General features: G+C 39.5%; 6 protein-coding genes across 15 annotated transcripts; 2 read left to right on the forward strand and 4 right to left on the reverse strand.

The window, feature by feature from the left end:
* The first annotated feature begins 127 nt into the window (after positions 1-127).
* Positions 128-820, forward strand: LOC127256273 (protein RESPONSE TO LOW SULFUR 2-like). Its single transcript, XM_051282189.1, has one exon. The coding sequence runs from the start codon at positions 240-242 to the stop codon at positions 561-563; it is 324 nt and encodes a 107-aa protein (XP_051138146.1). The 5' UTR covers positions 128-239; the 3' UTR covers positions 564-820.
* A 305-nt stretch (positions 821-1125) lies between these two features.
* LOC127256268 (DNA-binding protein BIN4) lies at positions 1126-4937 on the forward strand. Its single transcript, XM_051282175.1, has 12 exons — positions 1126-1354; positions 1789-2050; positions 2186-2250; positions 2477-2753; positions 2888-2949; positions 3024-3077; positions 3455-3572; positions 3927-3973; positions 4069-4095; positions 4205-4280; positions 4412-4539; positions 4610-4937. Exons 1-12 carry the CDS (start codon positions 1307-1309, stop codon positions 4706-4708), a joined length of 1263 nt encoding a protein of 420 aa, XP_051138132.1. The 5' UTR covers positions 1126-1306; the 3' UTR covers positions 4709-4937.
* Positions 4938-4960: 23 nt separating this feature from the next.
* Positions 4961-8142, reverse strand: LOC127256271 (pathogenesis-related thaumatin-like protein 3.5). Its single transcript, XM_051282185.1, has 3 exons — positions 5852-8142; positions 5465-5729; positions 4961-5375 (listed from the first exon to the last, which is right to left on the reverse strand). The coding sequence occupies exons 1-3, from the start codon at positions 6435-6437 to the stop codon at positions 5222-5224; spliced, it is 1005 nt and encodes a 334-aa protein (XP_051138142.1). The 5' UTR covers positions 6438-8142; the 3' UTR covers positions 4961-5221.
* LOC127256269 (F-box protein At5g07610-like) lies at positions 6194-8538 on the reverse strand. Of its 2 annotated transcripts, none has more exons than XR_007839823.1 (2): positions 6907-8142; positions 6194-6638 (listed from the first exon to the last, which is right to left on the reverse strand). XR_007839823.1 is itself a non-coding variant. In XM_051282176.1 (2 exons), the coding sequence occupies exon 2, from the start codon at positions 8112-8114 to the stop codon at positions 6984-6986; it is 1131 nt and encodes a 376-aa protein (XP_051138133.1). In that variant the 5' UTR covers positions 8115-8278; positions 8390-8538; the 3' UTR covers positions 6194-6983. The 2 variants fall into 2 exon arrangements, 1 of the variants encoding a protein (XP_051138133.1); XM_051282176.1 differs by adding an exon at positions 8390-8538 and having other exon boundaries at positions 6194-8278.
* LOC127256270 (F-box protein At5g07610-like) lies at positions 8431-11056 on the reverse strand. 7 transcript variants are annotated; one of them, XM_051282178.1, is made up of 3 exons: positions 10914-11056; positions 9118-10253; positions 8431-8785 (listed from the first exon to the last, which is right to left on the reverse strand). In XM_051282178.1, exon 2 carries the CDS (start codon positions 10243-10245, stop codon positions 9142-9144), a length of 1104 nt encoding a protein of 367 aa, XP_051138135.1. In that variant the 5' UTR covers positions 10246-10253; positions 10914-11056; the 3' UTR covers positions 8431-8785; positions 9118-9141. The 7 variants fall into 7 exon arrangements, with proteins under 7 accessions (XP_051138135.1, XP_051138134.1, XP_051138136.1 ...); XM_051282177.1 differs by having other exon boundaries at positions 10909-11044; XM_051282179.1 differs by having other exon boundaries at positions 9118-10286; positions 10914-11018.
* A 203-nt stretch (positions 11057-11259) lies between these two features.
* On the reverse strand, positions 11260-15949 carry LOC127256272 (transcription factor TGA2.3-like). 3 transcript variants are annotated; one of them, XM_051282187.1, is made up of 9 exons: positions 15717-15949; positions 14863-15046; positions 14564-14629; positions 14417-14476; positions 13777-13854; positions 13624-13675; positions 12686-12957; positions 11905-12150; positions 11260-11806 (listed from the first exon to the last, which is right to left on the reverse strand). In XM_051282187.1, exons 2-9 carry the CDS (start codon positions 14926-14928, stop codon positions 11660-11662), a joined length of 987 nt encoding a protein of 328 aa, XP_051138144.1. In that variant the 5' UTR covers positions 14929-15046; positions 15717-15949; the 3' UTR covers positions 11260-11659. The 3 variants fall into 3 exon arrangements, with proteins under 3 accessions (XP_051138144.1, XP_051138143.1, XP_051138145.1); XM_051282186.1 differs by having other exon boundaries at positions 15584-15948; XM_051282188.1 differs by lacking the exon at positions 15717-15949 and adding an exon at positions 15456-15562.
* Between the last annotated feature and the right edge of the window lie 56 nt (positions 15950-16005).

Raw genomic sequence — 16005 nt, forward strand, 5'->3', positions numbered from 1 at the left:
ACCGACCTATAGCCGAGGGAATAAAAGAGAGTACCGAGATACATTGAATCTGGACGCCTTTACGCTTCACGCTATCCATACTTGCACCTGCAAACCCCTCTTCCACTGTTGCTTTCTATCTATATATTCGTTCATTCATTCCCTTCTCAAAATACCTGCAGCACATCTCAAATCGAAAACTGTAAATTGTGTCTGCGGTTAGCTATTTCTCAATCAGTTGTTAAATTACTCGATCTGATATGGCTCCCAGCATTGCGATTCCGTGGAAGGGAGAGGAGGGGGAGAAGGAGGCGCTGCGGCTGCGGCGGAGGAACGAGGAGCTGGAGAAGGAGCTGAAGAAGAGGGAGGAACAAGAGGAGAGAATGAGGGAGGAGCTCGAGAAGGCGTGGCGGAGAGTTAGGGTTGCGGAGGAAGCGGAGGAGCGCCTCTGCTGCCAGCTAGGGGAGCTGGAGGCAGAGGCCGTGCACCAGGCCAGGGAGTACAGGTCCCGGATCTTGCAATTGATGGAGCAATTGTCCGCCTTCCAATCAATGTCTTCATTTTCCAGCATCGCCTCTCAATAATCTCTCCTCTATCTCTATCACACCTTTTTTTTTGGTATTTCCCTTTCCTCTTAATTCTGCACGTGGACGGCGTTTTTTGAGGGGAAATTGGGGTTGTCAATCCTGCTGGTGTTGTTAGCAAGCAAAAGAAGGGAGGATCTCCAAGATCAGACTTAGTTATTTATACACTACTGACTGATCATGATTGGAGCAGAAGTACATACAGTATGTTTGTTTGTTGTTCGATTGTATATTGAATGAGATAAGAATTACTATTACTTACCTGTGTTTGCTCGTATGGTATGATGTATGTGTCGATTTATGTATGTATACCACAACTTCCTGGTGGAATTAAACAAACAGCAGATCCAGATTTCAATTGCACCGGTAATTCAAATCGAAACTTGTTTCTCTGTCGGCAACAACATTGCCCCTAAGGGAAACTATTTCCTTCGCACAAAAACAATTCAATATTGGAGTTGGACCAAAATTGGGCGATTCAATTAATTTTAAGACTCTCCAGGGGTTAAAATACAAATATGAAAGAGTGGAGTCCTATTTAATTTAATTTAATTTAATTTTATCTTTCACACCCACGATGTTATAGCTTTTGTGGTTTTACGTCCACAACTTTTTCTTCTTCCCAGAGGGCCTCACCTCCCCACCGTCGGGAATCTCTGGAAGGACTGGAGTCGGCAACCTTCTAAGAATTAGGGTTTCTGGCTTACTGCTTCGAAATCTAATCTAGTGCTTGAAGCTTTCGCATGGGTGACTCCAGAGAAGAATCTCCGGACTGGTTGCGCTCTTTCCAGGTATTTTCCCGCTCACTTTGCTCAAAATTTTTATTCGGTTCCAAGATTAGTTCATAAATGTCTCCCGTTTGTAATTTATCAATCTGAGTAGGCTAATGCTCTTTATGTGCTGATTGTTTTAAAGTTAAACCAAATTGGAGGATTATCCTGTATCTTTTCCTTAATATGATGTTAATTTTAGTAATGTTAGTAAGCGTATCTGCTATATGTGCCACTGGGGTACAATTGAAGTTAAGTTGCTTCCCGATGATGCCTCACACAATAATCAAATTAATGATTTGCTGGGTCAGATGCCCTGTGAAGCTGCAGCAGTATGTATCTAAGTTCTGAGTTAAAATACCCATTTTATGCTGATTGAATTGTTGAGGTTGTTATGCATATAGTTGTGTTCTTTGTTTGGATCTTAAGAGTAACGATTTTAATGTTTTTATTAGCCTCCAAGTTACTCTGCTGTAGAGCTGTCATCTGGATCAGAGTCGCCACCGGATTGCAGTCCCGGAAGTGATGATGAGGATGGCCTCAATCTGAGTAAATTGTTTAATAAAGGAGCCACAAAGATCTCTGATAGTAATGATGCCAATAATGGAAGAGGACATACAGAGAGCAAGAGTGACAAAGGAAAGTCTCCAAAGAAGAATGAAAAGGGTAAACAAACACCAGTGAGGAAGAGGAAGAATGAAGAAGAGAGCAAGGAAGGTGTTGTTTTATACTTTATAAGCATACCACTTTCTTGATATGCATTCTAATTATCACGTTATTCGTAAAACTAGAAAACAGAACAGTTTGTTTGAATCTATTCTGTCTAGGAGTTACAAAGTTTACTGTATGCAGGGAAGATGGCTAAACGGAAAAACACTGGACAGAAAAATAAACCTGAGAAGCATGACAAGTCTTACGTAAGTAGCATCTTCTTTTCACAGACACAAACATATTCACAACTGGATCAATTGAAGTTAGTGGCTTGCAACATGCTTCGAAACGTAGTTACGTTAATATCATTTGTGCACCCTAATAATTTCAAAAGGTTCCATTGTTATCTTGTCATTTTCATGAGTTGTGAATTAAATCCATTAATTTATTTATGCACCCAAATAATGCCTATGCATATGTTCTTTTCCATAGGGACATAATCATACCATTTGGTCATTGTCCTCGGATTCTGAATCTGGTCCAGATAGAAAACCTGTTACAGTGGATGAAGTGGCAAAAATGGATATATTAGCAAATGAAGAAGAGTTTGCAACAGAGCATGGTAATGAAATTGGTGATGTTCTCCTTGACGATGCTAGAGAATCTCCAACAAATGGCACCTCCAATGTTAAATCTTCAGTGAAAAATATGGAAGAAGGGGATGAGAAAACCTCTATGAAGAAGGCTATAAATACTAGTATAGATGGAGGTAAAGACCTTGTATCTGGGTCCTAATACTTCTGCAACCGTCCTGAAATGATTATAGAACTATTGACCTTTGGGTTCTTGGAACTTGTTGTCCTTGTTATATCTAAGATCTTTTTCCTTTTCTTAACAATACAGAGAATAATAATAGCAAAAGTGTAGTGAAGGAAGAAGTCTCAAGGAAACATCCTGGGCCACAGGTCAGAAGCTCCAATGCCAACTGCTTCTGTAGCTATTTACAATTAACCAAGTTTGTTTCAATCCAATAATTCAGGTAGCAACTTCAACGGTGCCACTTTTGCTCCCAGAGAAAGTTCAACTTTCAAAGGTTAGCCGATAGTACCTTATCTCACTAAAATGTTAATATCATGTCTCAATTTTAAGTTTGAAAGGCTGGCACTTCCGAAAAGCATTGCAGCACATGAAGTACTTGTATAATTCTCTATATATCCTCTATTGGTTTCTATAGAACTCAATACTATTCTATGTGTTGGATTTTTAAAGAGTTCAGCTTCCTTTGTATCTCATTGAATTAAGAGATGCTTGAACTAAATTTACTGTTTGTGATAAGAATAATTATTGCATCTAATTTATATTATTCCCTTGTTTCCTACTTCACTTGCCTGATCTTCTAATGCACATCAATTAGTGTATTATTATCAATAAATTGGTCCCATGGTTGCTTGCCTTCTCCTTCTGTTGCAGGCACTTGTTGAATGTGAAGGTGATTCCATAGATTTGAGTGGTGATGTTGGTTCTGTTGGACGGGTTGTTATTTCAGAAGATCCTTCAAAAAATCAAGAGATGCTATTAGATTTAAAAGGCATGTGCATACTTTATTTTCTTGGGTACTTGATTTCATTTTCCATTTGATCAAAATCTTAATATAGCAATCAACTCTTGTATTGGGAAGAATACATCTTTGGGTTACCATATGTATGGAAAAATTTTGAATCTGCTATCAGCATGAACAGAACAAAAATTTTTGTCAGCATTGTCATCAATTTTGATGGCCTTTTTGCCCCCTTATTTTACCTTTAGAATCATAGTATGCAGCATCAGGGTTTTCTATGGAGCTGTACTCTTAGGATGCCTATTAGATTGGCTAATCTAATTGTACAGTTTGTCAATTGTATTCATTGTTCATTCAAGCTGATTAAATAAACATCTATTCCAGGAACTATATACAAAACAACCATAGTTCCATCAAGGACGTTTTGTGTGGTATTCCATCTATCCTTAACTACTTACTTCGCGGTGATCTTCCTTTTTCTGGTATGTACATTCCCATTTTTCTGAAAGTTATCTCATGTTTTCAGGTGAGCTTTAGCCAATCAGAGGCAAAGGTTTGTAAATCCTTATCACAAGACAAATTTTTAAGTCAAAGAATATATGGGGAATTAGGAGATTATGTTCTATACTACTTAATTTGCACTAATTGTGATCTCTGACCAGATTGAGGCTATTATGAATGATTATATTCAGTTGAAACCACAATCAAATGTTTATGAGGCTGAGACTATGGTTGAAGGTTAGATATATATTATCTGATGATTCATTATCATAATTAATCTTACTATGCTTATGTTAGCTGTATTATCTTCATTTTGAACTTTAATGCAGAAAAGCCAATCTCTGAATCACTTTTTTCTCCATGACTAGGAACCCTCGATGGATTTTCGTTTGACTCAGAAGATGAAGGTGAGAAGGCTACTGCTCAAGCTGATAAAACTGAGGCTGCTGATGACCAACATGATGCAGAAACTATGAGAAAGCCTGGAAAAGCAACAGTATGTTTTTTCGATATTCTTTGTCATTGTAATGTGAAAGTTGTGCTCATCAGCTTAGATCTTGATTCAGGGTCCAGGACGGAAAAAGGGAAAGCCTACAGGAGGAAAACAACTCAAGAAAGTGAAAAAGAAACCTCAAGTTTCCAAAAAGAGCAAATCCAAGAAATGAGAGATCTTCTTTTCACTGCAGTGATACTTTCATTTTATTTCTTTCTTTCATTTGCTCCCCCCACAATTATATTCTGTTCTTATAAATGATATGCCTGCCTGACTATGAACTGGAGTATAGCTAGAGGGGACCAACTTTTAGTTCTTGTAAGATTAAGCTTTAAAGAAACAAAAAAGATACTAAATGTTACAGTACCATTTACCTAATTTACATGAGAGTTTTACTGCTAGGTAGCAAATGCTTTCAGATTACTTAACCAAAGCAGGATAATGCTGAATTATTCGAATATTTCATATCATTCCATTCTAATGATACATGAGTTAGTTATTCCATAAGTCTCTTCGGTGTGGTACTCTGCAGGTTAATTTATATTTTTCATGATGTCCTTGAAACTGAACTCTAGCAGCTTCGCTTACATTGTCTTGATAGAGAGGTATAGCCTATAAGGTTTAGTGGGCGAGGACCTCTCTCGGTGCTGCTTGGAAAGAACAGGGCTGTTAAACCTATCAAGATTCAGGTGTGCCAAAGCAAGAGAGTGAAGAGTAGGAAAGATATTGATATCGGGAAAGGTAGGTGGATTGTTGAAGATGAAACTGTCCGCGCAATCTTCCCTCTTTGGCTTTCTGCCAGTACAGGAGATTGTAATCCACCATCTATTCTCCTCATCCTGTATTGCCAAGAATATTCCACTGATTTGTTTAAATTTTGGTTGTCAAAAACAGGACGATTGAGAAGAGATTGGATCGGAGGCATTACCCGCTATTGGGACAGAATACAATGATGTATTCGGAGGCCTTGCATGTGAAAGTGCTGGTTCCATCATCAAATGCATAGCTGTAGGCTCTTGGACAGGCTCTCTTGAAGATACCTGAATAGAAAGACGGCCTGCAGGTAGACGGGTTTGCAAACTCCCCACTGCAACAGTACTGGTCGGATCCAAATGCTTCGCAGGCACTCTTGCACGCCACGACACCCCCTTCACCTTCCTCACTTCCTATCACCTGAAGCTCTTTAGGGCATCCTGTTTGATTCATTTTGGTTAGGCCAGAATCATCCATCTAATACATGGTAACGAACGGAGCTTACAGATAGATAGATAGGTAGGTAGGTAGATAGATCGATCATTCATTATTTGTTCATTACCCATGTTAATATCTGCTAAACAGCCAGTGGCATTGCATTGACCATAAACTCCTCTTGGTGCAGCAACGAGTGGCAGGTTGTATCCATCGACAATGCTAACATCATAGAAGTCCTTCTGGTCTCCAGTTCCAAGGGTTATCTCAAAGAGTGATGCTGGTGGCGTGGCTCCTAGGCCCGCACATTCCAGCTTCCCACCACAATCCCCGGTCTGGCAAGAGCCAACACCCGTTTCATCAAATGTGCAGCCAGTCCTAGCCCAGAAGCGACCCGACCACCCAGGAACACTGGGGATGGCAATGGTCTGGCCGGAATCCAGCTGAAACCCTGTTGCTGGAAGCTGCGGTGTTCCTGAACCGGCCAGGGTACCGGGCCATATTGTGAAAGGGCAGTTGTTTGAGACGATGAAGGTGCAACCGCAGACTAAAGAGAAAGAAAAGTGAAAGAAAGAAATGGGAAGGGTCCAGGTCCAAGTCCAAGGTGGCAATGCCATTGGCATGGGTGGAGGGAGGGAGGGGAGACAATGACATCCATATTTGTACGTCTGAGGCTGAGGTATGAACTTCAAATGGGGATGGAATTCTGACATGACTCACTCACTACTATTGCAAATCCTTTATAGATGGGTTTAGCATTTCTTTTGTCCTGATTCATGGATGGCCTCACTCAGAAGCGATTCCTTTCTTTGGCAACTGCTCACTCTAATTATATATTATTATTACATCCTAAGAAGATTAGAATCCAGCCAGGGGAGGGAAGGGAAGAATCCTTCTTCTTACTTCTTACCACCCTAAACAATATTATGAGAGATTGAATCAGGCAGGTTTAGAGATGAAGAATGCTTTTTTGGAAAGGGTAACTTTACATACATAACTAATTACTATTCAGACTAGAGATTGAGTGATCTGTCTATCTATCTATCTATCTATCTATATCTTCATAATCATAAAATTTTAATAGTTTTGCAGCTCTTCTAAGCAGAGAGAGACCTTTAAGGCTGTATTTACTTCCAAGAGATTATTATAGATTAAATAAACCAGCACTTACAAAAGTCATACCTTATTCTTCACAAAAGCCAATCTGCATATAGAGGGGCCAAATGCAGACCTTCATTTATGCTATAATAACAGTCGGATCAGACAGGAACCAAGCTTTCACCAAACAGATGGATATTTTGAGGCTCAAACAAGACAGAATCATACTTATAAAATGCTTCATTTGTGAGATCAACCTCCTTAGAGCTCTTGTCAATGAACTTGTAAACTACCATCTTTCCGGGCACATGATACACCATAGTGTCTACCTCTCTCTCGTCTCCTCTCACAAAACACAAGGTCCGAGTCTTACCTGGAAGCCGACCAAATTTGTCATGGTACTTCAACTGCCATTGGGAGTAATCTTCTTGCAATTCCAGTACTGCTATTGATTTGTCACCTCTGTCTGATACAATGATGAAGTGATGCAAACGCCCATTTGATTCTTGGAGCTGGCAATGGCAGGCTCCACCTCCTCCTCCCGGAGGCCATGGGATTTGCGCATAGGGTAAGCTTCCAATCACATTCTTACTGATGTCGAAGTACATGTGGGCACGAGGATGATTATCCCAGTGAATTGCATTTCCCCAGTGGACACCAAAGGAGAACTTGGTTTCTCTATATGCTGTGAATGATTCCAGGGAGAGCTTCCATGTGTGAATCTCTGAGTCATAGACCTCAATCTGACAACTTAGTCCATCCCGGGAATAGGGCTGCCTACGGGGAGCAGGCTGCCTTGCTGCAGCTTTCCTGATGCAAATGATTTTGTAGTGAGGAGATTTAGAAGGATCAAATGCCAAGTTGAGCCCCAGAAGATCTGTGTGCGTGCCACCGACAGTAAGATTAATACACCTTGATTTCTTGGTGGTGGGATTGTGAATGTAGCAACTCTTTCCGGGTTGATCAGACTCCAACAATAGCAGGCCATTGCAAGAGCTCAATATTTTTGTGTTAGGGATAGGGACAGTGAAGTGATATGGCACCAGACGTTCACTGGACAGAGGATGGAAGTAGAAGAATTGGGAAGGGGAGATGGTGTGAGGGTGGAAAATGAAAGAGGGTTGGGGTTTGTGGTGGCGGAGAGTGTGGAGAAGACAGAAATGGTGGGATGAAATTATGGAGAGCCAGTGTTTGCATACCAGTTTGAATCTTACAAGTGATATTGCAGGCAGCCAGAGGAGGAGTTCCATCAACACATCGTCGTTCCAGGTGAAGGTGAATTTGCCATCCATCCTGCAGGAGATTCAAGAGGAGGTGATTTGTTCAATACCTCTAATCAAATCAAGGAGGATGGTGGTAGAAGAGCTGTAGTAGCATCCATTGATAATAGAGACAAGATAGCCACATAATTCTCGGAGACTTAGGGAGAGCCGGCTGGCCGGCCAGGGCCAGTCTTCTGTTGCTGCCAAATAAGTTCAAACAAGAACAGGGCAGTCAATATCTGAACCTGAATATAATACAATACAATGAAAGCTCAATGCAAATTGGCATCTACCACAGAAGATACCTATAGTTTGATAGCAAAGGAGAAAAGGTAGGTCCCTCCCAGAAACAAGTGGGAAATAGTGTCATTTAGGTAGCTGCCATCGTAATTCACAATTAATTGAATGTATCCATCCTTGAGATGATCATAGCATTACAAGAACAATATTCTCTTTAAATATTATCTATGATCCTTCAGATAATACAACAAAATAGATTATCAATCCACAAGCTTCCATCTCCACAAGGCGAAGGTGTAATGTAATGATGATACCAACTACAAATATGCTCATGTTCAGCCACTTTGACAAAGACATTCCCAAGCAATCTTTTTGCAGATGAAATTTGTATCGTCTGTAGAACGCATACAAGCCATTTCTTCAGCACAATGCCAGTTCTGCTTGTCTCGAGCAACTGTAATCTGCAGGACATCATAGAGAAAATTTTACATATAATTTGTGAATTAATGTAAACCCCTTAACTTTTTGAGATCTACCAAAGTTCAAAGCAGTGATTGTGCTCTACCACAATAACATGTTGGAGGGGAAGAACAGCAGTTAAAACACAATTTAGTCGTCAACCCAAGATATCCTTTCAAATGTATTAGCAAGTATAACTCACATATGTGTATAAACTTTAGAAAGAAATAGACAAAATGACGTGAACAAAAGAAGAGATTACTGTCTAAACATCCTCAGAATTGTATTGGTTCAGATAGGAAAGAGTAGAAAGCAGGCGCAAAAAAATTCATACCAAATTAACCACCATGAACAGCAGTCAAGGAGGTGCTAGAGTCTCAGTGTACTGAATAGTGCATTGGGAAAAGAATTGAATGCATTGCTCCTTGTAAAACTCCTCATCTTCAAAGTTGACAATCACTTCTACTGATTTATCCCTAAACCTGTAAGCCATAATCATGCCAGGCTTGTGAAGTATCAACATGTCATCTTCTTCACTCTCTCTTCTGATCATGCTTAACACAGAAAGTGGCCTAGAAAATATATCCAGATTAATATGGTACTTCAATGTCCAACTGGAGTAATCACTTAGCAATTCAAAGACCATAACGGATTTCTCTTCAGGGAGATATACAACATAATGCAGATAGTCATTGGATTCAACATAATCACAAAACTTCACTGTTCTAGGATCATCCGGAATCAAAACCTCAGGATGTTTTCTGACGCAATTTCCATGGAGATCAAAGAAGATCTTATTCCAATGAATTCCACCATTCCAATATATGCCTTGATGGAAATGGGTGTTGCTTGGGGCTAATATTGTTTCTTCATGAAGCTTCCAGGCACCAGTGTCGGACTCATACACCTCAATCTGACAACGACGCCACCAACTCCGCCACAAAAGAGATGACCTCCTTCTAGTAGTCCTGACACATACAATTTTGTAGTGAGGTGATTTTAAAGGATCGAATGCTAAGTTGAGGCCGACAACGCATCTAGACTGGTCACTGTTGTTGAGGGAAATCACTCGAGATTCCTTGGTGACTGGATTGTAAACATGGCACTCTTCAAGGGGATGCTCACCATTTTGACACTGAAGTAAAAACAGCCCATTGGAGAACCCCCGAACAATTGGTCGACTAAGAGTTGGAGAGAAGTGATACGATGACCACTTTTGACCTTGGAAGCTTTGTTGGATATGAAAGTAATTTGATGACTCTGCAAGGCGAAGGAGAAGGGAAGGTCTGAGTGTATTATCATGAGACAGGTGGTCACGCTGCTGTCGGGTGTGTAGCTCAGAAAAATGCCGGCTTGCAATTATGGAGAGCCACTGCTTGCATACCAGCTTGAATCTCATCAGGGATTTTGGCGGCAGCCATAGTAGGATCTCTATTAATAAGTCCTCGTTGTTGGCAATCATTTCATCTTCTGCAAAACGAGAGACTTACATGTAACTCTCCCCTGAGGCAAAATGATCATATCATAATTGACGATAACAACACAGATGAAATCTAGAAAACTGTCATACAGAATTTTGGCAAATAAGCAAAGGCAATCTACAATATAAGTCACAATTCACAATTAAATAGAGAGAGAGAGAGAGAGAGAGAGAGAGAGAGAGAGAGAGAGAGAGAGAGAGAGAGAGAGAGAGAGAGAGAGAGAGAGAGAGAGGAAACATTAAGAAAAAACGGTGGAATAGACTGCTGTGTGTGAATTGGATCTGATAAACCTAATAAGTCATTCCCCAAATATGAACAGCCACTGCCATATCTGGTGGAAAAACCATACAATAAATGCAGGAAAAGAAACATCCAACATTCTCGAAGCCTACACCGGCCGTTGAATATTCGAAGCAACGACAAAAACGTGTTAAGGAATTCCAAGAAAGAAATTATTTGTCTTGAAAGATAAGCAGAAAGCACAAGAACCGAATAAGCGTCGTCGTCGCTAAAATAGTAGTGATATTGTGAATAGAACAGCAGATTTGTGCAGACAACAGCAGGTTGAATCAGACGCACACGCAGTCATTGATATATATTATCCCAACGTACATATTGATAAATTGAGAGTAGGTGCAGATTACCATACATCTTCAGATCGGCGGTAAGAAGCTGCCGCTGCCAGGCAGAGCAGAAATGGATGGATGGATGGATAATGGAGTGAGTGAGAGAGAGTTACAGAGAAGCACAGGGAAGGATTTACTTATTTTATTAACAAGTCCTCTCAAGTGTAACTGTCATAAGAGTAAAGGTTGCTCTCAGGAACTCCAGGACCTCAACAGCCAAACAGGCCCTCAGCTGAAATGCAGCAATCATTAATTCAATTCATCCCCACCTTAACGTTGTTGATCATCAGCTCTCCAGTGTTGAACAAAATGATGTAATAGCAAACTAAAAAGAAGAAGAAGAAGAAGGGAATAATAATGGTGTGAGAATGAATGAGAAGAAGCAATCCCAATTCCATTAATAAGAAATTGGTGTGTGTTTCTGTTTCTGTGTCCAGTCCATCAATGAGAATCAGCACTTAAAAAAGACACCAATGGTTTCTTGAAAATATTTACTCACTCACTCAACACAAACATGACCGACTGACTCTGATTTGATAGATTACTACTACTGCATTAACTATAAACTTGCAGCAATCCTATAATGGCAATGATGCCTCCCTCCCTCCTCAACCTCTACACACTTACTGACTGATTCACTACCTTTCCATTTCCATTAGGATGACCACCATCCTGCAATTCTTGCAACTCTTTCCCTAATCAAAGCCCCGCTACAAATTATACATCACTGGGAATTAATTAATTAATTATACAAAAAACTTTGTTCTTGTTATTCACGGGGTCGGGCCAGCCACAGAGAGCTAAGGGCCCGGAGGCGCGAGAAGTAGTCGCTGATAGCAAGTAGTGCTCGAGCAGATTGACGGGTTGTTAGAGTCCGGTGCATTTGTTGCAGGGTCTGCTGCCTAAGATTGTCAGCCTGTCCATTGTAAATAAATAAGGGTGTCAATATGGCAATGCACTCATCAACTTAAAATCAATGCAAATCAAATGCACACAGGTATTCAAGTAGATGACCTGACGTATGAAGCCCTCAAGAGTTCCAAGCTTTCCCATAGCCATGGCCATTTGACCCATGTAGTTGGCAACATTCCCAGATGAACCGGATGGGCCAAGAGAACCGGCTAAAGTCTCAGCTAAGGATTGCTGTAAAGCTTCCATTCCCTGTGACAAGGCATCTTCTGCCTGTTGAGATGACTGTTGCAGGTTGTTAATGGCCAATAACTGCTGTTCCGTCAACGGCTCTAACTGATTCATAAGCAGCTGCAACCAGGAATCAAAAAATATTTCATTGCTAGAAAATTACTCGAACAGAAATATGCTTTACAGCCCTCAAATGCAATCACTTGAGATGTTGGTAACATCCTCACAAGCTGCTTATTTAGTTACTTCAATAGAAATTAAGAAAGAAGTGCATTGACAATGATTGAGCAAAAGCCAATTAGCTTTATTTTCTAGATAATAAGATTAAACTAACCTCTACCTATTCAAAATCTCCGCGGCATATATATCTTCCATTTTTCCATTCCATCTCTTTACTATTTCTTATGGATCAGGTACCATTAAATATTTTATTCATAATTTTTGCTTCTCTATAGATAAGTTATACCAAGATGTCACAGATCGAGTAATGAAATGAAAAAAAAGGAAAGGGAAATAACAAAGGGATTCTCTGTACTTAAAAATATTACATCTGTGGAATCAGTTAGAAAGGTCCCAATTGACAATGATTGAGGCTTATTAGGATGTTGGCTGCAATGCATAGTAAGACGTACAAGAGTTTATAGATGCAACTAACCTTGAGAAGTTCTGACGAACGAAATCCTCCAAGCCAGAGGAAGCACCTTTCAGCAGGTGTTTTCCACATGCCAGACAAAATGTGAAAGACATCAGCCTTTGCAGCATCACCTTTTATTCTAAAGATATCATCATAATGCGACACAATGCCCTCCACAATTATACGAAGTTCACCATCACCGGCATGTGAATTGACAGCACCTCTGAGCTCATTAATCCTCCGGTTGTGCTCCTCAAGCCACCGTGCATATTCAACATCAAAGGCCAAAGCACCTGTAAAGAAGAGAGAATGAATTTCGTTTCAAATTTTTTGAAACAAAACAACAAAAAGATTTACTTAGCATGTCCATAGACATTTTCTTGAAAAACCTTAATAATTACAAAATATTGCCATACATGGCGGGGTTTGATTCGCCACATCAAGACAAATTTAGCAAAGATGTGCTTCAGTAAGTTTTCATTCTCACCGTGCAGTAGAAATTAGGCATTCTTATGTAATATATAAATGTGGGAAGCATAATTAAACATGAAATGACATTCCTTCTTCCCCATCCAAGAAATGAAGAGGGGATAGCAATTGAACTGCACTCACAAGTTGGATCCTCAAGCAAGCAAACCTGATTATGGTAAAAGGAATACCCATTCAATTGTGTTCCTTAATGCCTTAAAAGTAAACTTCTTGTATAAAAGAAAAAGAAGTGGATAGTGAGAATGCCACCACACATCCCTAAATTAGAAATTTTACTCCAGCACAAAATACTTTGACATCTATGGGAGCTAAAGTCAGATGCTTATTTTTGCATCAATTTATAAACATAAACTTATAGACATGAGTTAAGAGACTGTCACAGGTTAAATTTTGTAATAAAAAAGTGATGACAGCTAACACAACCACTAGTCTGGATGAAAAACCGCGTACAAAATAGAAGTTGAGCATACCGTTTCCACTAATTGATTGAGATTGATCTCCTGAGCTTGAAATAAATATACCCTTCCAAAAACGAGAAAAGAAAGAGAATTCATTAGAGGAAAATAATAATGAAAAAAACTGCATATTTGCGTAGCTTAATTGTCAGAACCCGGAGCCCATACCTGCTGTCTAGCTCGTTGCAACTCTTGCTCAAGTTGTGTCAGTTTCATTCTGCTACTTTCTAGCTGTTGAACATAGGCCTGAGCTCCAAATCCAAGACACATTGAACAATAGAATGTAAGATACAGCACATGAACACATCAATTATGTTAAAAAACAAGAACTTCTTAGAATAAAGGTAACACGTATGCCCAGCTATATGAGCAACCAAAAATTCAACTTTTTACAAAACAAAGTAGTGCTGATTGCTGAAGAGGAAAGCTATTCTAAGTTAAATTCAGATTTACATCATACATTCATAATCCTGCAAGTAATATTTGAATTCAACTCATTAAGGCACATCAGGAAAGTGATAAGTTGAATCTATCCTCTTATGTATTCTGTTCAGTTGAGTTTTATCTGGGCGGAAGCATAGAGGTTGTGTTATTTATTGCCAGGTAATTTATGGGGATTCAGGACAACCTCTTCCGTTCGTTCACCAGTTAGTAGTACGAAAATTAGTTTTATAATCAGTCAACTTAGTGTTCTTGTTGATTCATTACTAGTAGGATATATCTAAGTAAGAGAAATGATCCATCAACAAGTAGCGAGCATGCCTTTGGCACAAATGAAATGCAGTGATTCCCACATGAGTAAACCTACCTTCTTCCTCAAGCGGCTTTTTCTTGCTGCTTCACGATTTTGAGCGAGTCGACGGAGTGTCTGCACAAAGTAGTTGTAATAATGAATTCAGATTCATAATCATAACAAACCTAAAAAATATACTTGTTAAATTAAGCCTGTAAAAACCTTCTGATCTCTTGACTTATCACTTCCATCAGAAGCAACCGTTACCTGTAACTGACTGTTCTGAAACTGCACAAGACACAGATGGCATCATCAGCTAATAGCAAACAACAAGAGTTCTATTTGCTAGTAGAGCACTAGGTTAAAGATGAAAAGTAGGCATTACATACAAAGTTAAACTTATCACCATGGGTGAACATGGTAATGCCAGAAGGAAAAAAAAAACTGAATATATAGTGCAGACTATTCATGCCCAATAAAGTAACAAGAATTTAAGCATATTGTATCAAGTCACATATTACCCTCAAATTTTTGTCTTCTGTGTCAGCATCAGTAGAAGTATCAGTCCTCGGACTGCCGTCTGCCATTTTGGGCCTCCACAACCCCTGAGATCAATGTCTCAGGTAGAAACAGCTAATATATTCAATCTTCAGAAAGTAAGCAATCTGATACTTGAGGTGGATAATCGATCCAAACTTAAGATAACTGTATTGGAAAAGAAAAGAGAATAAAAGAAAAAATGTCAAGCAAAAGCAATAAAGCAACTCTTTCAGAATTGAATTTCCATCAACCATCTCTCTGAATATTCATCATCCATTGCAGCATAAAGTTTGATTCTTACCCTACCAATTCACTATATTGGTGTTGATAAAAACTTGGCTACATAGTAGAAAAATGCTAGTAACCTAAACTTTGCAACAAGTGCAACTTAACATGCCTGCAATCTTTACACTACTCATCAAAAATAGCCAAATTCAGAAGCTTAAACGTGAAAATATTTATACAGAAAATATGGACACAAAGGATAAAAGCAGTAGATCTCGCCCCACATTAACATTCCATCACGCAGCTATCCACTTCAAAATACCAAATCCCAAATTGAATCTATTCTTACTTGGTAAGACTTTGTCTTGATCCCACCAAAACCAGAACACACACATAAATCTAATAGCAGATGGCAATTTCGAAAAATAAAAATAAAACAAAGAAGGGGAAGGGAACGCTACAAAATCCGAACTTTACCTGTACTCCCACTTGGGTTTCCGAAATTCGAAAGTCTTGTAGAGGACAATTACTTCTATTCAAGGTAAAAATGCGGAGGAAGAATGATACGAAAAGAAACAGAGAGAAGTGTGGTTGAGAGAGAAATTCCTACCCACTTTTGACTTTAGGTGTGTTATTTCTTGCTCGATTTCCTCTTTTTTTTTTTTTTTTTTTTTTTATGACGTTTCTTGCTCGATTTCTTCTTTTTTCTATTTGGGGTTGGAAGGTTCGATGAGTCTTCCCTTCCCCTTCCCCTTCCCCTTCCCCTCCCTGTGGGTTCTTTTAGGTTTTTGGAATAAAATAAGGGCAACAGGGTATGCAGCAGCCAGGTGAGGTGAGAGAGAGAAAGAACTAGCTGACACTTCAAAGACAAACCCTCAATTCAATGAAAAACTTAGGAA

This window comes from Andrographis paniculata, unplaced genomic scaffold (assembly GCF_009805555.1).
Source record: "Andrographis paniculata isolate CXL003 unplaced genomic scaffold, ASM980555v1 Contig55END, whole genome shotgun sequence".
Lineage (NCBI taxonomy): Eukaryota > Viridiplantae > Streptophyta > Magnoliopsida > Lamiales > Acanthaceae > Andrographis > Andrographis paniculata.